This window comes from Anabrus simplex, chromosome 7, assembly GCF_040414725.1.
Source record: "Anabrus simplex isolate iqAnaSimp1 chromosome 7, ASM4041472v1, whole genome shotgun sequence".
NCBI classification, from domain to species: Eukaryota; Metazoa; Arthropoda; class Insecta; order Orthoptera; family Tettigoniidae; genus Anabrus; species Anabrus simplex.
Window position 1 is genome coordinate 199,010,289 of NC_090271.1, and position 23,757 is coordinate 199,034,045.

General features: G+C 42.0%; 1 protein-coding gene across 3 annotated transcripts in view; it reads left to right on the forward strand.

Moving 5' to 3' along the window:
• Positions 1-23,757, forward strand: part of LOC136877460 (alpha-tocopherol transfer protein) — a 127,816-nt gene that overhangs the window by 97,138 nt on the left and 6,921 nt on the right. The window contains exons 4-6 of one of the 3 annotated variants that reach the window (XM_067151516.2): positions 1,877-2,221; positions 6,548-6,658; positions 20,677-20,821. In XM_067151516.2, the coding sequence (XP_067007617.1) occupies positions 1,877-2,221; positions 6,548-6,658; positions 20,677-20,821 (601 nt within the window). The remainder of the gene's footprint in view (positions 1-1,876; positions 2,222-6,547; positions 6,659-20,676; positions 20,822-23,757) is intronic. The other 2 variants (XM_067151518.2, XM_067151519.2) reach the window with 2 other exon arrangements.

Sequence of the window (23,757 nt, forward strand, 5' to 3'; positions counted from 1 at the left end):
TCACGGACGTGGTTGCTGAGTCATCATAATAAAGAACTAGCTTGTCATGGTGATGGTTGTTGTGATTGTTTTATAATCTGAAAACCGCGTGGTCATTATCTCTTATTGATCAAGAAAATGTTGAAGAAGAAAAGCATGAAGGTGCGATCACTCGAAGAGTGAAGAGAAACAATCATAAAAGGCGGGGATGGAAACCTTGGCCTCGAACGCTTTAATATTACTTAGTAGGAAGAAAATGACCTGGCCAGAGAGAATGCGTTACCTTCTAGGAGGCCCGCCCCTCCTCCTCAGGGAAGGGAATGAAAACATTTAGATGACGATAAGAAAATAAAATATGATGGCCTACAATCTCCTGAGTCCATAAAACCTATCAACAATTGCATTACATTGCACTGACTGACTATTGGTGTTAGTAGAGGTGCGCTTTGTCTCTTCTGTTGCCACGCACCTTCACTAGGTTGTATTATTGATGCAATTATACAAGAACTAACTCGTCAATAAAATTGTCTGTACACTTCTGTAAAATAACACAGGACTAACTCAACTAGTACTCAGCACTCCAACACTTCTGAATGACAACTGTTCTAACACTCCACGTCGACGATACTCTCTCAACGCTACTCTCCAGCAACACTACTTGTTCACGGCGAGGGTCCTTTTATATCCCTGACGATGAAGTACTAGAATCTTCGGAGTGCACCCAGAATGCGAACTTTCGAGTTTCGCCTTCCAGAAAATCCACAGCGATATCAGACGAGAAGCACAGCACAAGCAGAGGCAGTCTCACTCACTCCCACCCTTCCTTCCCTCCTGGAAATACCGGAGGGGGCTTCCACAGGGCTGGTGGTCGCATGAGCACGAATCAAATTACAATTTTATCTACATACTTCAGATTTTTAACTCATGCTTTCTTTTTAGCTCGGGCAAGGCACAGCGGGTTCAGTTCAACGTCTGTATGTCTGTTTGGTTGTTCGAATGACCATTCCGGGAAAACGGGTTAACAAAACGTTCTTGAAACTCGGTATTTAAGTTCAGGGTTATCCTGAGAGAGCACTCACTAGGCTAGGTGTTATTTGGTTAGTACACAGTGGCGTAGCAGTATTAAGGGGATCAAAATGGGACACGCTCAATTTCTCCATTAATATTTGCTATATCAAATAACGGAAATATTCGTTCCATCAGAAACCTGCAAATAATAAAAGTACTAAAAATTACAATTTCTAATCATGTATGTCTCGGGTGGTTTTTTTACTGCAGGGGCTATGATAACAGAGATTTTTACGAATTTATAAATTTTCAGTCCATCAATGCCGAACATTGTTGACGTAGATGCCATGTTCAATCGTAATGGTAACGCATTAAATGACGATGAGGATCGCTGGTGTCGTGGTTGTTTTTTTAAGGTACAAAACCGCATGATTATCAGCCCGTATTGATCAGGAAGATAATTAAGATAGCCGTCGAAATGAGAATAAATGCGAAGAAAAATCACACGATAAAAAAGAGAATCATGAAGAGAGATGGACATGAAAGACCCCTTGACCTCGGATGTTCTGATATTGCTGAGCCGGAAGAAAACTAAATGTGGTGGATTGCAATGGCCTAAACCCATAAAATTCACCAACAACAACTTGTTAATTGAGATTCGATCTCTCTCTCCCATTCTTTCTTTCTTTCTTTCTTTCTTTCTTTCTTTCTTTCTTTCTTTCTTTTCGGCTGTGACTTATCTCCTTTAGATAGCATTGCTGTCGAATGTGTTATTTTTTTTTAACAACTCGTCAACTGCTGCTCAACAGCTAGTTTTTGATAAGAATGTTTACTATTTTCAGGCATTTCTCCACAACTTTCTTACTTGATGATGTGTTGTTCTTTTCAGCTCAAAAGTTACGAGAAGTTTAAGGCAGAACAGGGACCGAGTTGGTTGGAAATACCACGGACACATTTCACAGATATTTTAAACTCCCGTGTTGCTCAAGTGCTGATCGACAGACACCCTGATGGAGCTCGAATATTGTGGTTACAAGTTGGCATCTGGCAACCAAGCGAAGTGCCGGCAGAAACCTTGCTACAAATATGTGGAGTCCTCGGAGAAATTGGCGAACTAGAACCAATTTCGCAAGGCACAGGAGTTTATGCCATACTCGACATGGCTAATTTGGGATTCACACAGTTCCGTGGACTATCGCCGAGCTTCGCCGGCAAAATGGTCTCCTATCTCGCTGTAAGTATGATCTTACAATTTTATGGTTTTAATATTTAAATACGTGATATTTATACTTGGCCCCCTTTACGAAATTCAACAATAATGATTAGACTATTGTTAATGAACGTGACCCTTTTCGGTTCCTATTAGATCGGTATTGACTATTAACCCTCTACTGCATACTGTTGCCATTAGGCAACAAATAACTTTTCACCTGTGTAAATGGATAAATATTATAGAGAGAGGTAGTTTTACGGCACACCTTCAACTGTACAGTCAATTAAACACATATCCCAGAGATGCCTTGTTTATTTTTTTACATAACATAAGACAAAACAGCCCTACAGCCAAAGGTACTCCTTCCACCCCGTCAACATCCACGCGAACCAACCACCGTTTATTTTACGTGGGCCCTCCCCATCATATTACCACAGGTTTCAGGAGAACCTCTGACTCAACCTCAAAGACATTACCGACCTACGGTTCTGCAAGCTGTACTTGCGCCCTGCAATACGTACCCATGGCCAGTAGGCAGTAATGTTCGGTCTTTGAATGTTAAAAGCTTAGCGTAAAATTGTGGAAAATCGTATATATATCCCAATATGGCAATCCACATCACATACGAGTGTTAAGAATTGCTGGTATATCTAAACCATTGAGCGTGTGTTGAATATTAAAGCTTGAAATTTTCTGCACCAAACGGAAACGAAAAATAATTCATGCAGTAGAGGGTTAATAATTCACCAACCTGTGAGAAACACGGCTAATAAAGGTCCATCTATCAACACAATTGATTATACAATTAGTATATACTGCTTACTAATTTAATTAATACCACTATCGTACATGTTTCAAGAAATATATCCATTCTCTTCTTCAGCATTAATAAAATACATATCAAAATCCCTAAGGAGATGCTCTAATTTACAACAGATGAAAATGAAAATCCACAGCCTGTTCCCAGTCATTCGACTGGGTCAGGAATGGAATGAATGAAACCCCCCATCTAGTGGCGAGGATAGGAATTTTGCCGGCTGCTGAAGCTTGCCGCACTCCTCTGGGACAATGATTAATGACTGACAGATGAAATGATATGGGAGAGTGTTGCTGGAATGAAAGATGACAGGGAGAACCGTAGTACCCGTAGAAAAACCTGCCCCGCCTCCACTTTGTCCAGCCCAAATCTCTCATAGAGTGACCGGGATTTGAACCATGGAACCCAGCGGTAATATGCAGGCGCGCTGCCGCTTGAGCCATAGAGGCTCCTAATTTACAGCACATAAAACCTTAAAATAAAACAACACATTGATATCTCAAAAGTTCCATTCCTTTTCGTTGTCTAAATTATATACACATTTTCAATTATACAGGTAATTCTAAATAATTCCTCTGTGTGTGTCATCCGGGGTCCACTCAGCCTCGTGAGGTCAACTGAGCCTGAGCCTGAGTGGCTAAGACTAGAAATAAATTGAAAAGGAAATATAATGTACTTTAAGAAACAGTTGAGATGTTAATGTGTTGCTTTAAAGTAGATATTTTATTTTAATGAGTTGTAAGTTAGAGCATCTCCTTAGGTATTTTGATAAGTACTTTATTATTGCTGAAGAAGCGAATAGATATATTTCTCGAAACATGTACAATAGTGGTATGAATGAAGTTAGTAAGCAGTATATACCAATTGTACAATCAATTGTATTGACAGGCGGTTCTTTATTAGTCCTGTTTCTCACGGGTTGGTGAATCAACTTGTTATATTCATTTAGTTATATTTGTTTTAGATTTCTCATTTATACACTTCTTCTTCTTCTTCTTCTTAATCAGGTTACCCTCCAGGGTTGGTTTTTCCCTCGGATTCATCGAGGGATCCCACCTCTACCGCCTCAAGGCCAGTGTCCTGGAGCTTCAGACACTGGGTCGGAGATACAACTGGGGAGGAGGACCAACACCTCGCCCAGGCGACCTCACCTGCTATGCTGAACAGGGGCCTTGCGGGGGATGGGAGGATTGGAAGGGAAAGAATAGGAAGAGGGAAGGAAGCGGCCGTGGTCTTATGTTTGGTACCATCCCGGCATTTGCCTGGAGGTGAAGTGGGAAACCAAGGGAAACCACTTCGAGGATGGCTCAGTTGACCTCACTAGGCTGAGCGAACCCCGTTTCAGCCCTCGTACCACTTTTCAAATTTCGTGGCAGAGCCGGGAATCGAACCCACATCTCTGGGGATGGGAGCTAATGACACCAACCACTAGACCACAGAGGTGGACAGTTATACACATTCTAAATAATTCCTCTTTGTGTATCGATAATAATGAAATGTGGCTAAAACTAGAAAGAAAATGAAAAAGAAATATAACGTAGTTTAAGCTACGAACACACTCTGCCAAGAACAAGAGTTACTTACCGATACTTGAAATATCGCATGGCTCTTCACAGAGTGAATCAGGCCCGATGTACATATTTTTTCTTTCGAAACCAGTTATACCGAAAACTAATAGAACATTTTTTTTTTTTTTAGTTTCTGAGGCTTCTGTGAAATATTACCAGGCCCATGAATTTCTCCTGGTATACATATGTATGGCCGGTCCCGTGGTGTAGGGGTGACGTGCTTGCCTCTTAACCGGGGGCCCCGAGTTCGATTCCCGGCCAGGTCAGGGATTTTTACCTGGACTTGAGGGGTGGTTCGAGGTCCACTCAGCCTATGTGATAAGAATTGAGGAGCTATCTGACGGTGAGATAGCCGCCCCGGTCTATAAAGCCAAAAATAACGACCGAGAGATTCGTTGTGCTGACCACACAACACCTCCTAATCTGGAGATCTTCGGGCTGAGCAGCGGTCGCTTGGTAGGCCAAGGCCCTTCAAGCGCTGTAATGCCATGGGAAAAAATACATATGTATGAGCTAAAAGTACTGTACATTATCTAATAAATTATAAGCAGAAGGACGTATATCTGTCCTATCCACCACCAATTGAAGCTTCAAATTCAAACGAATAATTAATTTATTTTATTTATTTTACGTCCCACTAACTTTTTGGGGAGACGCCGAGGTGCCGGAATTGAGTCCCGCAGGAGTTCTTTTATGTGCCGATGAATCTACCGACACGAGGCTGACGTATTTGAGCATCTTGAAATACTACTGGACTGAGCCAAGTTGAGGTCAAGAAGGCCAACGCCTCAACCGTCTTAGCCACTCAGTCCGGTCATGCTAAAAGATATAGTGCACTGTAAGCAAAGGCATCATTATTAACTGAGGCCTACCGTAATGAAATTAATTGACCGCCCACCCGCGCTGCAACAGCTTACAAGTGAGTCGAGCAATGCATTGCGGGCAATCTGCTCCCCCGACGTCCCCTACATAGTGATTTCCGTTGCCTCTCCCTGAACAAGTCCCCAATGTCTAGTCCGGCTTATGACAGCCTGACACCATAATATAATGGACCTCGAATATCTACTGTATATATAGTAGATTTATTGAGCATAAAAATATATGCAAAAAGAATCCACGACCATATATTTACCTACGTCTAAAAGGTAGTTCTCAATAAGCTTTTTCCCAAAAATACTAGAGGAACCGTACTGCTCCGTAGCATTCGTTATAAATAGGTCATATAACTCGTCTTGATATTCCTGTCGTAGTATTGTTTTTCCTGTCCTCTTCAATGGTTTTATAATTACAAACACAATTCGACAATGGTTTAGAAATATCGAAAAAAATTCGATTGAATTAAACATTTTCACGAGGCCCTTTTTCGCTAATTTCAAATATTATCCAGTCGAATTTCAAAGATAACTGATGAAGCTTCAATGTAACATACTTTTTAAAGATAGGTATCATAATATTACAGGCGTCGTCCTTGAATTTGATGAGAACAGACGTATTTCTGCATATCCACGCATTGGTCTACAAATTAATTACTATGTTTGGCTCTACATACCTTTGCAAACACTTATGAACCTGAATAATAGTAAAACTAGGTTATGTTTCTCCGCAGCTGCGTTGGAAGCAGAATTACGTGTTATTTTTGTTCAAACAAATTTACCTGTCTTCAGTAAGTCTGTGAATTCAATGAAATGTCAGGTGTCGACCTAAATGCAGAATAAAGGAGAGGCTTAAGTTAATTTGTTGCATTACTTTTTTAAAAGATGATTTTATATACTCTTGAATTCTTTATGTCTATGTCTCATAAAATATGCCGTTCATGAACCTCACTCCCGTCCGCCTCTTTCTCATTCACTCCCTACCACCATCAGCCCTGAGAGCCGGGGGCTGCCCACTAGGAACGGCATGGAGTACGTCATAGAAACCAGTGAAGAGTCAGTTGTATACATTGTACTTTCCATTTTACAGACGGCTTTCCCAATGAGGTTAAATGGAATTCACATCGTCCATCAGCCCGCACTATTCTCCATGGTGTTCTCACTCTTCAAGGGATTTTTGGATGAACGTATGAGACGTCGGGTGAGTACTGACATCCACTTGTAAGATTAAACACGAAAATTCCGCAAACCTTCACGGAAATATCAGAGGAGTATCATATTATCATTCTAAAGGATAGTTATAAACTCCAGGCAGAGAGCGGAAAATAGCAATGGGTTATTGAAAAAGAGAGACTTTTTTTCTACATCAGAGAAACAGTTTATGAAATGAAGTTCAGTCTTCATAACTCTGTTTATAGGTAGTTTTGTATCACGAGTTTTGTTTATTTACTGGAGTAAAGTAGAGCCAATTCACTCAATTTCTTTCTTTCTTTCTTTCTTTCTTTCTTTCTTTCTCCGACGTCAACCCTACGTGTGTGAATGTATTCAGCTATTACGTATAATTTGGTGGTTGGTAGCATGGTGTACTGTGCTGTGTGTAGATGAAGAGATGTGTATCAAGAAAAACACAAACACCCAGTTCAGAGCCAGAAGAATTAACAACATGTGGCCAAAATCTCTACCTCGTCCGGGAATTGAAAAACTTTTTTTTAATAAAATTCCCCTGTTCAGCATTAAAAATTAATTTTGTAACATGTCTAAATAAAAATCAGTAACTATTGCCCCACTGTTGGGTGCCAATTGTAATCTCATTTTTATGAATGAATGAATAAATAACTGAAATAAATTAATAAAATAAATGAAATGAAAGTAATTAATAAAAGTAATTAATCAAAATATTCGTAGTATGGGCGCCAGAGTTCACGAGAATGGATTCCTCAAATGTTAATAGAGCACGATAATTCTCTCTCCCAGGGCGTGTAGATAAAGTTGCGTACTGGTACATCTGCTTCAGGCCTTGCCTAACCTCCTGGAAACTACTAAATACGTAGGATCTGCACCTAGGTTCATCAATAACTCCACTGATTCTAAAATAAATAACTATATTCTGAATAATATCCGTGCATGAGCACCTCACCAACACATCAATATATATATATATATATATATATATATATATATATATATATATATATATATAATACACTCACAAAATACTGCTGGAAGACTCCATATTTACACAATTATCCAACAACAACAACAACAACAGTGGGGAACGGAAAGCGAGGACTAACCTACCATGTCTAGTTAGCCCGATGAACATTAATAACAAAGCATATATATGTAGATAAATACTCTTCACTGTCTCTGTTTATCAACACAACTTGCATGTTCTCATTATTGGCACTTGTTATATCACGTTGTTACTGCAGCTTTATAATTCTGTATTCACTGATTCTAACACTTCGTTTAAAGATACTTTCACCTGTGCAACACACGCTTGTTGTTCCAGATCATAAATTGTGGAAGGTCTGAGATAGAGTACCCCATAGCTTTCACCAACATATAAGACTCAAAGCCGCCACAAGTGATATAATACCAAGTGCCTAAGCACTCCACAGTTTGTAGGTCAGTACCACACTTCACGTTCCACAAAAATTTCAAGTCAACCACGTTCCACAAAAGTTACATGTCCTCTTTTTCCGCTGTTTTCTCACATGCCTACTCTCTCATGATACGTCTAGATTGATCCTGGCCATCCAATCACGATTGGAAGATCCTCTTGCCATACCAAGACCACGCCCCGAACCTTTTCCGGGTCCCAAGACAATAACAACCAGGCCGCGTCATCGGATTCTGGGCTGTTCCACATGCCTCACGGGAACTTTCCGAGTTGTAAATAACACTGTTTTCCCATCCGCTTGTACAAAACAAATTACTCATGTCAAATATGAAGACCTTCCAGCTTAAAATATTAAGAATAAATATACAAATGAAATAATAATAATAATAATAATAATAATAATAATAATAATAATAATAATAATAATAATAATAATGACAATATCTCTTACTTCTGAACAAAAATTATCTTGATAAACGAATTCTCATGTTCAACACTAAAATTCTAAGACAACTATAAACAAACGTTCAAAATTCCTTAGGGACTGTGGTTAAGAATTGACTTCCCGCTCAGACGGCAGGGGTTCGAATTCCGGTAGATCCCTGGAATCATCACTTAAGGAATCATATCAGAAAGGGCAACATGCCTTAACATGCCGGCTAAAACACAAATGTTCTATTAAAACAAGAATCTCCGTCACCACCACCACCAAAATCCAAATTACTCAATTGTCAGCAGATTCCAACGATCGCGCGAATAACTGGGTTAATCTGAAGAAAATGTAATGTTAGATGAATCTTAGTTCACTGCGATGACTTTATGACATTCTACTTCATGTATGGAGCTTAGGGCCTTGTAAACGACATACCTGGGTATTTAGTAAGATAGCCCTTAATGGCTACATGTTGCGGGAATGGTAAATTGAACAAAAATCCGCGTGATCCCCATCTCAGATATGTATACTGAGAAAAAACTAACTCGATAGATGTTTAGTAAATTGAGCAAATGCAATATAACCTAAAACTTTTCTTTTTCACTGTACATACTTAACACTGACAGTATATGTAACTTATCGTACTTAACACTCAAATATCTACAAATCTATTTCCTTATATTGGACCTTCCTCTTACATGCGTTGCTATATTTTCTTGCGATGGAGAAATGCGTCAACGCCTTGATTAGAAACAACAACAACAACAAAAACCTGATTCTTCGCACTGATTAGTCCTGTCTTCCGACTCCATGGCTAAATGGTTAGCATGCTAATCTTTGGTTCGAGGGGTCCCGGGTTCTATTCCCGGTCGGGTTGGGGAATTTAACTTTCATTAGTTAATTCCTATGGCTCGGGAGATGGGTGTTTGTAACGTCTTCATCTTAGATATGCCCCATCCTCACAGACGTGCAGGTCGCCAATACGGCGTAAAATCGAAAGACGTGCACCAGACCTCTCCGGAGGCCACACGCTATTATTATTAATTCTGTCATCCGTACTTTAGTGTTTACCGTACACCTCCAACTAACAACATACATTCCCTTCCAGCTGATAAACTAATATGAGCTTGCCTCCCTCAATGCTTATGAATTCCATGTTACCTTCAAATATCCTCAACACCGGGCGAGTTCGCCGTGCGGTTAGGGGCGTGCAGCTGTGAGCTTGCATCCGGGAGGTTGTGAGTTCGAACCCCACTTTCGGCAGATCTGAAGATGGTTTTCCGTGGTTTGCCATTTTCACACCAGGCGAATGCTGGGACTATACCTTAATTAAGGCCACGGCTGCTTCTCTCCCACTCCTAGGCCTTTCCTATCCCATCGTCGCCATAAGACCTATCTGTGTCGGTGCGACGTAAAACAAACTGTAAAAAAAAATCCTCAACATGAAGTTCACTTTGACAGCAGGCATGCAATACTGCCTGTGTTATCGGTGAATTTTGTGGGTAATGAAAACAGAGATTTACGAATCTATATTGTTCAATATACGTATTTACATTTTAAAATAGTTGCTCAATCCATGGGTTGTGTATCAGTATTCAAAGACGTCTATGAACAAGAAGATAATTAACATGATCTATAAAGTAGATAGATAATATCATACAGGACATTCGAGCTGAAGCAGAAAACATAGGAATTTAAAATTGACAAGATTTCTCCACCTGCACTGTAGTAAGTATACTGTAATTACGTTGTTCCGCATCGGCGGTTGCAGAGTAGACTTCGGCCTAAGTAGTATGAGCTGTGACGGTTCAGAGCCACCTCGTCAGCATTTTTCTGCTGAGTCAGCACTCGAGGTCATTGACCCTATGACGTCATGACAACGTGACCCTGACGTCACATTGTTTGTAAACAAAGCCACGTGCTTGCCCACGTTCTTTATGACAGCTGTCATCTTGACGGACCCTAACCTCACTTTTTCGGACAAGTGAGCATCGCTAACCTCACTGCTGCCTCTTAACAGCACGTGGCTTTGTTTACAAACGATGTAACGTCACGGTCACGTGGTCATGACGTCATGGGGTCAGTGATCTTGGCCGGGGTCAATGACCTCGGGTGCTGACTCAACAGGAAAAATGCTGACGAGGTGGCTCTGAACCGTCACAGCTCATACTACTGGCCTACAATGGCCTACAAGTGGGAGAAGGGGAAGGAAGGTTGCTTTAATTTTTTAGTAGAGTACGCTAGAATTTTATTTATAAGAGTGTTAGTTTGTATAATTTTCCCACGGCTGGTCCATGGTCCGACAGCTTTGTACTCTGACCGACCAACCGAGCAGAGGAGGGGTAGCCGCGGCTCTACGCCTTTGCATTCGGGAGACGGTGAGGGGCTGGTCCCCACCGTCTGCTATCCTGAGAATGGTTTTCCGTGGTTTTCCATTCTCCTGCACTAAGGGGGTCCCGGGACAGTTCCTAGTATAGGCCACGGCTGCCAAACCCCCTCACCTTCTCCGAACATCATCTTCAATGTATCACATCTCTCTGGCCTGAGAGACGGCGTTACCGTCTATGAAACGTTTTAGTAGTAGCAGTAGTTACGTTGTTCACCAAGTAGAGTAAGCTTCAGCTTTACAGCGGCTAGTTTTACTAACCTTGCAGTTCTACATTAGGAAAGTGGAGCGACTGGTTCCCACCGTCGGCTGTTCTGAGAGTGGTTTCCCGTGGGTTTCCATTCTCTTGCATTAAGGCGAATGCCGAAAGAGTTCCTATTAAATACTACGACCACCAACCCCTCACCTTCTCTGAATCAAATCTTTCTGGCCTGAAAGACTGTGTTACCGTCTAGGAGGCCCACCGTCCCCGTCAGGGACGGAATGGAAACTTGTGTAGTAGTAGTAGTAGTAGTAGTAACTTTGTTTCTAGGAAGTAAATCTGTTTTAGCGTCATAGCCCGTCTGGTCACCATGATCGTTAAAGTGTCAAGTCTGTATGATCTGATACAGTGGTTAGCCAGTTCGAGCCCCGTAGGTGGAAAAAAATCACCATCAGAACACTGGCCGGCAGGGTAGGAGAGGTGGTGGTAGGTATACAATATATCTCATCACTAGGTTTCGTGCCAAAAGCTTGGATTCATTCAGCTCCAAACCTCTCCGAATATGACGCGTTTAATGGTGATGCGTCCGCCATATGGAGACGTTAAGCTTTGAGCAGACTCCTCGGTGCTATTTGACAGGAATAGGCTACGTGCCGGGACCGTATTATACCCACTCGCTTCCTATTATCACATATCCCGCCATTCGTTTCATATCATCTACTCCACTGATGAGGGTGAGGCCAGGAAGGGCATCCGGTCGTAAAAATGCACCGCGAATATTCGTCTCACTTAATATCCGACCCTGTAGAGAAACAGGTCAAGGGTTGAACACACAGATACTTGGATGCTACTGATGACGGGGCGCTAACTTACCTTCTGAGGGAAGTAAGTAAGTATAACAACAAATAGAAATAAATACATTCCCTCAATCATCTATATATGTGTAGATATGTATAGATATATATGCTATGGATATGGGTGTGTGTACGTGTATGTAGATTACCCATATCCTCCTAAACCACTTGGTACATATATGACTTACTACCTGAAAGAAATCGCTATGGGGGTAAGACACCCATAAAATCCCTAGGGGCAGGGAAGAATTATAAAAAATACGGAAAGAGGGGTGAAATATAAAAATAATAGACAATGACAAACATTAATGCACAGTCCATAATTTCGGAGTCGCTGAGATGAATAATGACACTCCGGATGTCCTTGGAGTCAATGTTCAACCCTCATCGGCATGGAGTCCGACTCGTTGGCTGAACGGTCAGCGTACTGGCCTTCGGTTCAGAGGGTCCCGGGTTCGATTCCCGGCGAGGTCGGGGATTTTAACCTTAATTGGTTAATTCGTACGGCACGGAGCTGGGTGTATGTGTTGTCTTCATCATCATTTCATCATCATCATGACGCGCAGGTCGCCTACGGGTGTCAAATAGAAAGACCTGCACCTGGCGAGCCGAACCCGTCCTGGGATATCCCGGCACTAAAAGCCATACGACATATCATATATCGGCATGGAGATAAGAAGAGGTGAACAGGAAACTGTCAAAAATGACCGAAATTACACATGTAGGCCTATGTGTGTTTCTTCCAGCATAGCCCTCATACAGTATTGGTACACATATGACTTACTACCTGAAAAGAATACTGTTGGAGGAAAACACCCCTAGCACTCCTAGGGGAGGGTGTGAAATATAAAAATGAACTAAAACGACTTATATTAATGACCAATCCATTGTTACGAGGCCGCTGAGTTGAACTGTGATGCTCAGGATGCTGGTTAAATCATACTTCAACCGCAATCAGAATGGAGGTTGAGAAGGTGTGAAAATGAATATAACAATGACCGATCTATATTCCAGAATAGCTCTCAACTAAACTTGGTACACATATGACTTACCACCTGGAAAAAAAGAATACTATGGAGATGAAACATCCCAACCCCCGCTAAGGATAGGGAATGGAAGGGTATGACACAGTGGCGGCTCGTGGATATCAGCAGTGGGGGGCGCGCCTTAGTTTCATAATTCCATAATATATCTCAAGTTCTTCAAACCATGTTATCAAGATACACACTTCGAAGACTATACGGTGCAATGCATATGCAATTATTATTATTATTATTGTTATTATTATTATTATTATTAACATTTGCCTGTTCTTGTCCACGATCGAATTATGTTTACGAATAGTTTCACTGTAGTGATCACTCAAACAAGACACGACATTGACTTTACCAAGCATTTCAGAGTCCATGGTACTATTGATATCACCCCTGTGGTGATCCAATTTATCTCCTTTCCTAGAACGGGAGAATAGCAGGCAAGGAATGCAGAAAAGGTTTCTGAGATATCACTTCCACATATCCGCGCGTTCTTGTTATATACGTCAAGAGAATTAATTTGTCTTTGAAAAGTCCTATTGTCATTTTCCTTGGTCTCCGGTTTTTTCAACGAGAAGTCTGGTGTCGGCTTACCACACTCCTTCAGTTCGACTTTCTTTTCGGTAGAAAGAGAAGAAAACGTTAATTCTTTAATATGTTCGATGGTAATCATACTATACGAAGTGGAAACATAACACTACGCCTACATATAAATCACAACCTTTCTCCTAATTTCACCTCGTCACAGTCACCTCGCGAGATCATTCATCAACACACAGCTAAACATCGCGCTCTCCAGTAAGAATGGCCAACATGAGTCAAGTGCGAGGAGACAGTAGTTACAGTCGTTACTCGTTTCGTTAGTTAATAATCTTAAAAATTACAAGACTATTTTAAATATTTTTTTTTTTTGCTAGGGGCTTTACGTCGCACCGACACAGATAGGTCTTATGGCGACGATGGGATAGGAAAGGCCTAGGAGTTGGAAGGAAGCGGCCGTGGCCTTAATTAAGGTACAGCCCCAGCATTTGCCTGGTGTGAAAATGGGAAACCACGGAAAACCATTTTCAGGGCTGCCGATAGTGGGATTCGAACCTACTATCTCCCGGATGCAAGCTCACAGCCGCGCGCCTCTACACGCACGGCCAACTCGCCCGGTATTTTTTTAAAAATATATACCGGCACATTTAACTCAGGTAAATGCCTCAGTAAAATAGTCCCTAGTTTTAGGAGAGAAATGGCACAAACTGACCCCTGTTAAATAGAAATCAAATCTGCAATGTTTCGGGTAGGTTGGCTGCAACGATAGGCCGCGGCAGAAACGCGCCGGAATCTCCGTTAGAACAGCAAATCTCCACTGTGCCTCTGATTGGCTCCCTCAAGGCCAGTCGAGCGAGACTCGGAGTATTTGGTCCGCTATGAGAGAGCGTCCTCCTGCGCAGGGCCAGCAGCGCATCGGGCCGCAGTACAGTACAACTCGCGCACTTGATAATAATAGTAAAATATTTCCCTTGTTAACATTTAAGATTAAAATTCCCTAATTTGATGGAACCCCGTGGGGGGCTCGCGCCTTAGCGCCTCCCAAACGAGCCGCCACTGGTATGACATGTAAAAATAAAGGAAAATAACCTATATTAATGTCGAATCCATTGTTTATGTGTCGCTGAGATGAATTGTGACGCTCTTGAGACCGTTTAAGTCCACGTTCAGCCTCCATTGAGACGGGGTGCTGAGATGGGCTTAAAAGTAAATAGTCTAAAATAACCGAGATTAGTGTTGAATCCACTGCTTTTGGGGTCAAAGAGCTGATTGTTGACAGTCTCAATGGCAGTTGAAAGCGTGTACATCGCATCTATAGTGCGACGTGTTAATACAAATAGTTATCACTTAATAATTTTTGACAGGATCAAATACTTCCCAGTCAATTCGAGCTTCCACGAGGACAATGTTTTACTCGAAAATTAAATAATCTAAAACCTGAAATCAAACACATATAAATTAAAACTACATAATAGATCGTAAAATATCATTCAACATGTCAAAAAGGAATTCTATAAAAATTCAGTTCACACATAACTAACTGGTAATACAAATCTTAAAGGTAAACTTTTAAAAAACTATCCGGGCAACGCCGGCTACTACAGATAGTTTATTTATAAAACAGCTTATTTAACCTTGAAGACACATTTCAGTCCATTTCATATTCACATGCAGCACTCGCTGCTTCTTCAACTTCAACTCAAATAGATTCTCAGTGCGTAAACAATTTCGTACGTTTCACAGCAATACAAAAAATCGAAACTCCGCATATTCAGTAATATTAACCTATTTTAATTTCTGGCATTTTAAAATGTAATTTTTATAACGTGGAATGTGGAAGTGGAAAACATATTATAGCCTATTGCAATTCGTGATGTAAGGAGAATTGACCAGTCTCGAACTCTATCGCCAGCTCTGCCTATCGTTCTCGACTAGTAAGTACTCCTTACATCCCTTGTCTGCAGCCAGTCCCTGCTATGAATGGTGTGAAAATATTGCTCATAGGGTTGGTTGGTGCATGCATTTCAGTGGGCTTGGCAGACTGATATGTAATAGCAACTTCTGGCTCGGTGAGGAAAGCAACGGGAAACTACCTCACTCCTCATTTCCCAAGTACGCTTCTTCAGTGATGCCTAGGCCATCTATGACAGCTGATGGCAGAGCTGTTGAGGATCTAACCAGCCTTCGGGCTGAGGACTAAACATACACATTCCTTGTGGCATGATGAAAATCCACAGCGTGTTTCCAGCCATTCAACCGGGTCAGGAATGGAATGAAGCCCCATCTAGCGGCGAGGATAGGAATTGTGCCGATTGCCGAACCCTGTTGCAATCCTCCGGGGCAATAGTTAATGACTGACAGACGAAATGAAATTATATTGGTGTTGCTGGAATCGAAGATGACAGGAGTAGTCGGAGATAAACCTGTCCGCCTCCGCTTTTTTCAGCACAAATCTCACATGAAGTGACCGGGATTTGAACCACGGAACCGAGGAATTAGAGGCCATATGAGCCACGTAGGATCATTATCAAACCCATTTCTCTTGTCTTTACGAGGCTGAGTGCACTCCTTTGCAAGTCCCACAAACCAGTCTCAAAATTAATGGCGGAGCTACAGTAGAAATCGGGTCAACGGGGCGGAAAGTTACTGTGTTAAACTCTAAGACTTCTGGGACAACCTCTGACGATGACGCTGCACAATGTCAAACGGAAACCTCAATACAGCTGTAGTAAAACGGGGGCGACAGGTGGGTGTGTCTGTTCAGAAACTCCCAGTCAGATTAGATACATGCACAGATTAAGAAAATATCCAATTGACTTTGGTCAGATGATACGGTATGTCGAGGGGATAACAATATTGTAGCCGTAGTTTGACTATTATTATTATTATTATTATTATTATTATTATTATTATTATTATTATTATTATTATTATTATTATTATTATTATTATTGAAAATACACAGCATGTTTCCAGTCATTCGACCGGGTCAGGAATGTAATGAATGAAGCCCCCATCTAGCGGCGAGGATAGGAATTGTGCCGGCTGCCGAAGCCTGTCGCACTCCTCTGGAGCAATGATTAATGAATGACAGATGAAATGAAATGATATTGGAGAGTGTTGCTGGAATGAAATAGCCTATGACAGGAAAAACCGGAGTACCCGGAGAAAACCTGTCTCGCCTTTGCTTTGTCCAGCACAAATCTCACATGAAGTAACCAGGATTTGAACCACGGAACCAAGCGGTGAGAGGCCGGCGCTCTGTGCCTAAGCCACGGAGGTACTTATTATTATTATTATTATTATTATTATTATTATTATTATTATTATTATTATTATTATTATTATTATTAATTTCGTTTCAACTACTTGCGGGTTGCGATTACACAGCTTGCATCATTTTCTCAAGTTCTCTCTTTCGTCGGTACTCCTTCATCCGTTGGCTTACTCGTGCTCGTTCTTTTGCCAAGAATACTGTACTCTGTACAAGAAATTTTCACTCATGTCTCATACGTCTCATTACGGGCCTTCTATAACTGTATAATCTTTGGTGGAGCTATTTGAGGATCCAACCACCCTTCGGACTGACCATTTAACAGGCAGGCAGAAATGTCAAAACAAGAAAATAAAAATTAATAAAAATTACTTTTGAGTAATGTTAATAATTATGATGAAACGCATAGGAATGCATCTGAAATTTACAGTAAATACGTCGAAATATTCCCTTATATGTAGTGCAACATAATTTCAACGCAGTCACTCAGGAATTCACTCAAAATCTACAAAATACCACTTAAAATATCCCATTGCAATAATCATAATAATTACAACGCAATCGCAAAAAGAAATCCACAGAGAAATATTTCCTATAACTTAACACTACAATTTACTGTACAGTAGACTGAGTAGTACAGTTACTACCAGCTTAACATTGTACTAAATACAATACCATCATGTAGAAATTTTCAAATTTTTTGCAACATATTGGAGTATTCTCTTAAAGCATCTTACATCTTTAGGAAAAGACTCTAAGACCTCTGTTAAGACTGATGTACGTATTGTATGAGTAATTAAATGGTGCTAGTACTGAGAAGGAAACAACCATGGTATATGTACTAGGTAGAAATACATATTTATCCTCGTTATTTAATTATTACGAAGTTTATAATGTAGGTAAAGCCATGTCACTAGCTATCTATAGGAAATAGAAGTGGAGACCTCGAGTTCACTCACAGAGACTTTGTAGATTGAACATTGAAAGGTAAAACTGCCTAATCCCCAATTAGTATCCCTACAAGGTCATAAAACTCTTTCTAATGGTACTGTATTTCCAGAAATCACAAGACAAATTACTGTAATCATTCACACCTGCAACCATGCACATATGGAATTATCTTCCAGCTATAATGAAAGGCATACCAAGTAGGAATGTATTTAATAATAATACACTGACTGACAGAGCAAATGCAACACCAAGAAGGAGTGGTCAGAACTTTATGCCAATTGCAGGGTAGACTGACGTCACTGAGGTATGCTCATGATGTGAAATGCGCCGCTGTGCTGCGCACGTAGCGAACGATAAATGGGACACGGTGTTGGCGAATGGCCCACTTCGTACCGTGATTTCTCAGCTGACAGTCATTGTAGAACGTGTTGTCGTGTGCCACAGGACACGTGTATAGCTAAGAATGCCAGGCCGCCGTCAACGGAGGCATTTCCAGCAGACAGACGACTTTACGAGGGGTATGGTGATCGGGCTGAGAAGGGCAGGTTGGTCGCTTCGTCAAATCGCAGCCGATACCCATAGGGATGTGTCCACGGTGCAGCACCTGTGGCGAAGATGGTTGGCGCAGGGACATGTGGCACGTGCGAGGGGTCCAGGCGCAGCCCGAGTGACGTCAGCACGCGAGGATCGGCACATCCGCCGCCAAGCGGTGGCAGCCCCGCACGCCACGTCAACCGCCATTCTTCAGCATGTGCAAGACACCCTGGCTGTTCCAATATCGACCAGAACAATTTCCCGTCGATTGGTTGAAGGAGGCCTGCACTCCCGGCGTCCGCTCTTCTCAGAAGACTACCATTGACTCCACAGCATAGACGTGCACGCCTGGCATGGTGCCGGGCTAGAGCGACTTGGATGAGGGAATGGCGGAACGTCGTGTTCTCCGATGAGTCACGCTTCTGTTCTGTCAGTGATAGTCACCGCTGACGAGTGTGGCGTCGGCGTGGAGAAAGGTCAAATCCGGCAGTAACTGTGGAGCGCCCTACCGCTAGACAACGCGGCATCATGGTTTGGGGCGCTATTGCGTATGATTCCACGTCACCTCTAGTGCGTATTCAAGGCACGTTAAATGCCCACCGCTACGTGCAGCATGTGCTGCGGCCGGTGGCACTCCCGTACCTTCAGGGGCTGCCCAATGCTCTGTTTCAGCAGGATAATGCCCGCCCACACACTGCTCGCATCTCCCAACAGGCTCTACGAGGTGTACAGATGCTTCCGTGGCCAGCGTACTCTCCGGATCTCTCACCAATCGAACACGTGTGGGATCTCATTGGACGCCATTTGCAAACTCTGCCCCAGCCTCGTACGGACGACCAACTGTGGCAAATGGTTGACAGAGAATGGAGAACCATCCCTCAGGACACCATCCGCACTCTTACTGACTCTGTACCTCGACGTGTTTCTGCGTGCATCGCCGCTCGCGGTGGTCCTACATCCTACTGAGTCGATGCCGTGCGCATTGTGTAACCTGTATATCGGTTTGAAATAAACATCAATTATTCGTCCGTGCCGTCTCTGTTTCTTTCCCCAACTTTCATCCCTTTCGAACCACTCCTTCTTGGTGTTGCATTTGCTCTGTCAGTCAGTGTATATTGTTGTTATTATGTTATTGGGTTTGAATCTCATTAACTACTTTTTCGGTTTTCCAAGTTTCGACAAATTCTGTTCAATGATTTTCCCGTGATACTGTAACAAGCAAACAATAAACAGACTAATAAAAATTTAAATTAACCTATTTTCCCACTTTTGTGTGTTTAATTCAAGATAAAAACTAAGCACGAGTGAAAAATTTGAAGATTACAGAAAAAAATTATAATTTTATTTATATAGATATGAAGTGAATGTGATGTACGGTAGTTTGCAAATGCTGAAACAAGATATCTATAACATTTAAAATTTCAGAATAATGGTTATGTTTCATCTTTCCTTGCGCAGCAATATTAAACTGACCACTATTCTACCGTGATACACGTATTTTATGTTTGGATGGAGTACTTTCTTTGGAGCTGACGTTGTGGTTATCAAAAGAATTCAGTAGGCTATGTCTCGCAGAGAGCAACACTGCATTTTGTAGGTAAATACTCGTAAATGCTATCGATTCAGATAAAACAGTAAGTGCGTCACAATGGTCTTATCGTCAAGAATGCCAATAACACAGTACAAAAGGCAGTGTACTGGTCATTTTAAATTCAAGGATTTTATTCTACTATCTGAGTCATGATGGCAAAACTCTTCTTACACGGCACTCATTTTCCTGGTTGCGGTGCATGATTAGCTGTTGGATTTCCAACCAGGTTTAAATCATGGTGGATACAAGGGTGGATTTTTTATCTGTAAATTATCATGGTCAAAACCATAAATGAGCTAGGGTAGCTCCAGTAACCCCAGAAAAAATCTGGATCAAGCTGAAGAAAGATACTTATTTTCGCAATTTTACGTTATGTTCGCTGACAGACCTCGGAAACTGTACCGCATATATTTATAGGATTCGAATTCTGGCGTAAACGGTAGCTAACTTCAACGTAGGTCCTCCGAGATTTCCTTCTACACACATGGTAAATTCCAAATTAATGGCAACCATACACAGCATAACATTAGACTATCCATAATAGCAAAGGTTATTGCACTGTTTTTACACAGAAAGTATTGTTGAATCAATGATTAATCAGTAATTATGGTGAAAGTTCAAATCAACATCACACTGTCATAGCCTTGAAAAATTGAAGACAACCATTCCTCTAAAATAAAATGTGACCACCCAAAATTAAGGTAGATCCCTCCTGCCGTTGTTGTTAACCAAAGCAATCATCTTGATGGTGAGATCTGACCAGCAACCATAATGTTGTAATCCGCTCATTCTTTCAGTTATTCTTCCACGGCCACGACCTGGAATCACTGCATGAACACATACCTGCTAACGTTCTGCCGCCTGAGCTAGGAGGAGACAATCCCCAACCTGAAGATCCTCATTGGTGGCAGTGCACGGTCTTCGGCGATGCTGTAACGTCAGGTAAGAATTTAACTCTCTCTCTCTCTCTCTCTCTCTCTCTCTCTCTCTCTCTCTCTCTCTCTCTCTCTCTCAATTTTACGAACGTTACGAACACAGCAGCATATGCACATGCACAAAATACTGAACACGAAAACTCTGATCTACCTTTACAATGTATTCAAACAACAGAGTCAGTTCATAACAAGAGATAATAGGCTTACAAAGACTACTCTTCATATTTTCATCCATCGTACCAGTAAATTTAACAAACATTTTGTCTTCATGCCATCACGAATCCTTAACACTTTTGGCTTTCAGACAGCCTCAATTCATTAGAAGTACCAGAAAGAAGGAAAGCAAGTGAAGTAAGCTGCAATGATTTTAGCTCTTAAATTACGATAGAATTAGGAGATGCGGTGTAAAATACAAAATATCTTCAAGAAGTCCGGCTCCATGGCTAAATGGTTAGCGTGCTGGCCTTTGGTTACAGAGGTCCCGGGTTCAATTCCGGACAGGGTCTGGAATTTTAACCATAATTGGTTAATTTCGCTGGCACGGGGACTAGATGAATGTGTCGTCTTCAACATTATTTCATCCTCATCACGACGCGCAGGTCGCCTACGGGAGTCAAATCACCTGGAGAACCGAACATGTCCTCGGACACTCCCGGCACTAAAAGCCATACGCCGTGCGGTTAGAGGCGCGCGGCTGTGAGCTTGCATCCGGGAGATAGTGGGTTCGAATCCCACTATCGGCAGCCCTGAAGATGGTTTTCCGTGGTTTGCAATTTTCACACCAGGAAAATGCTGGAGCTGTACCTTAATTAAGGCCACGACCGTTTCCTTTCAACTCCTGGGCCTTTCCTATCCCATCGTCTCCATAAGACCTATCTGTGTCGATGCTACGTAAAGCCACTAGCAAAAAAAAAAAGCCATACGCCATTTCATTTCATTTCATCTTCAAGAAACACGGTATCAAGAGGTCACACAGAGAAACTTTATTTTACAGGCATGTATCAGGATAATGCAGTAGTAGCCCACTGATACGCGTTACTGTTCAACTGTTCATTCTTGTTCAAGCACTTGTTCCAACAAAACACAAAGACATCGATGCCTGCATGGAGGAAATCTGTGCCCAGTCCCTGAAGCCACGTCATGATGGCATGCTGAACAGCCGCATCGTCGTTGAATAGCTTACCACCCAGGTGCTTCTTGTAAGGATCCAAAGAGATTGGAATCTCTGGGTGCCAATAGTACCTCCCACCGACATAGCTGTCACAGTTCACGCGTGCTGTTGGCTCCATGTAGTCTGGTGTTGTCATGTGGCAACACGACACTTGTTGACAAAAATCCAGGGTATTTTTTGCGAATTGCTACCCCTGAAAACGCTCCAGTGTGTCAGGGTAAGTGCCGGTATTCACCGTCGCTCCCTTGGTGAGGAAATCAATCATCTGGACCATCCTCCCTACGGCCCTGACCTAGCACCAACTGATGTCAGTCTCTTCGGACGGTTGCCACAAGGGTGGTGATTCAATGACGATACGCCGTTCAGCATACCGTCATGACATAGCTACAGGGACTAGTTGCATCTTTATTCCATGTTAGTATCGATGCTTTGGTGTACCACTGGAATGAATATTTGAACAAGAATGGCGACTATGTTCAATCGTAATGCGTATCAGTGCCTTACTACTGTGTATGCTTATATGTGTTTGTAAAATTAAGTTTCTCCGTGCAAGCTCGTGTTTCTTTATTTTTGAAACGCCTTTGCAATGCACGGTGGACAAAACAAAACTGGCTCAGAAAATATTTACAATAGAACTGAAGCAGAATTGACCCTTGATAATGAACATCATAGAAGAATCTGAAAATGGCCACCGTTGACGTTGCGCTGTGCTCGATTTATCAAACTGTGAGACACGCGTAGCCTGAGGGATAGCAGCAATAGCGTTTTCAATGTTCTGCTGTAGCTCTTCCGCTGTGTGATGATTATTGGAGTACACCTGACCCTTCAATTTGCCCCGCAGGTAAAAATCACAGCAAGAGAGATCAGGAGATCGCGGTGGCCATTCGATTTGCATTACCACTGCTGACTGCCCTCTCCTCACCGAATGCCTCATGCACTCGTGAGACGGTTGTCAAGGTGGTATGTGCTAATGCTCCGTTTAGCTGGAAATATCCATACATTCGTTCATCTTCTATGAGTTGATCCACATATGGATTAACCAGTGTCTGGACATGCCGGTTAACATTAACAGTTTGGTGAAAGAACTGTATTACGATGCGGACACCAGACATTGCGCATCACACACCAATCTTGAGAATATGCAACGGCTTTTTGACGTACTGATAGAGATTTTCTGATGCATAACGGCGCGTGTTTTATGAGTTCACATACCTCGACAGGCTGAACCAGCCCTCATCTAAGGAAATGAAAAACTGAGGATCCAAAAGTGCTGAATCCACTCCATTCAGAGTCCATCGGTAGAACTTAACACTCGAAGGTTCGTCTGGACGCTGGCACGCATGCACAATAGTAAATTTGTAAGGATAGAAATGCAGGTCCTTTTTGATAATGTTTCGACACGACGATATCTTAATTCACACTTGCACAGATAAACGTTTTCGTTCCAGGCTTTCCTTCACTCGAGCAATGTTTTCTGATTTTAGAACATTTTTCGTTTAGTTTTTTCGCTTCAGAGCCCGTTTCGTGCCATTTTGCCACTAAGTTTTGCATTGCAGACTTTTCTGGAGGTTTTGCCAAAACAATTCCACTCTTAAACTCTTACGCAAACAGTTCCGCACAGGTTTTCCACGAATCAGCAATGAACACGCGCTGTTTTATCGTGAGCACCAATTTATGTTGCATTCAACTGGTCACTAAACACGTCTGTTCCTCTCTCTCACTCACTCACTTGTAATGACACAGCGACGTACTCGCGACAGATCGTGCGGGAG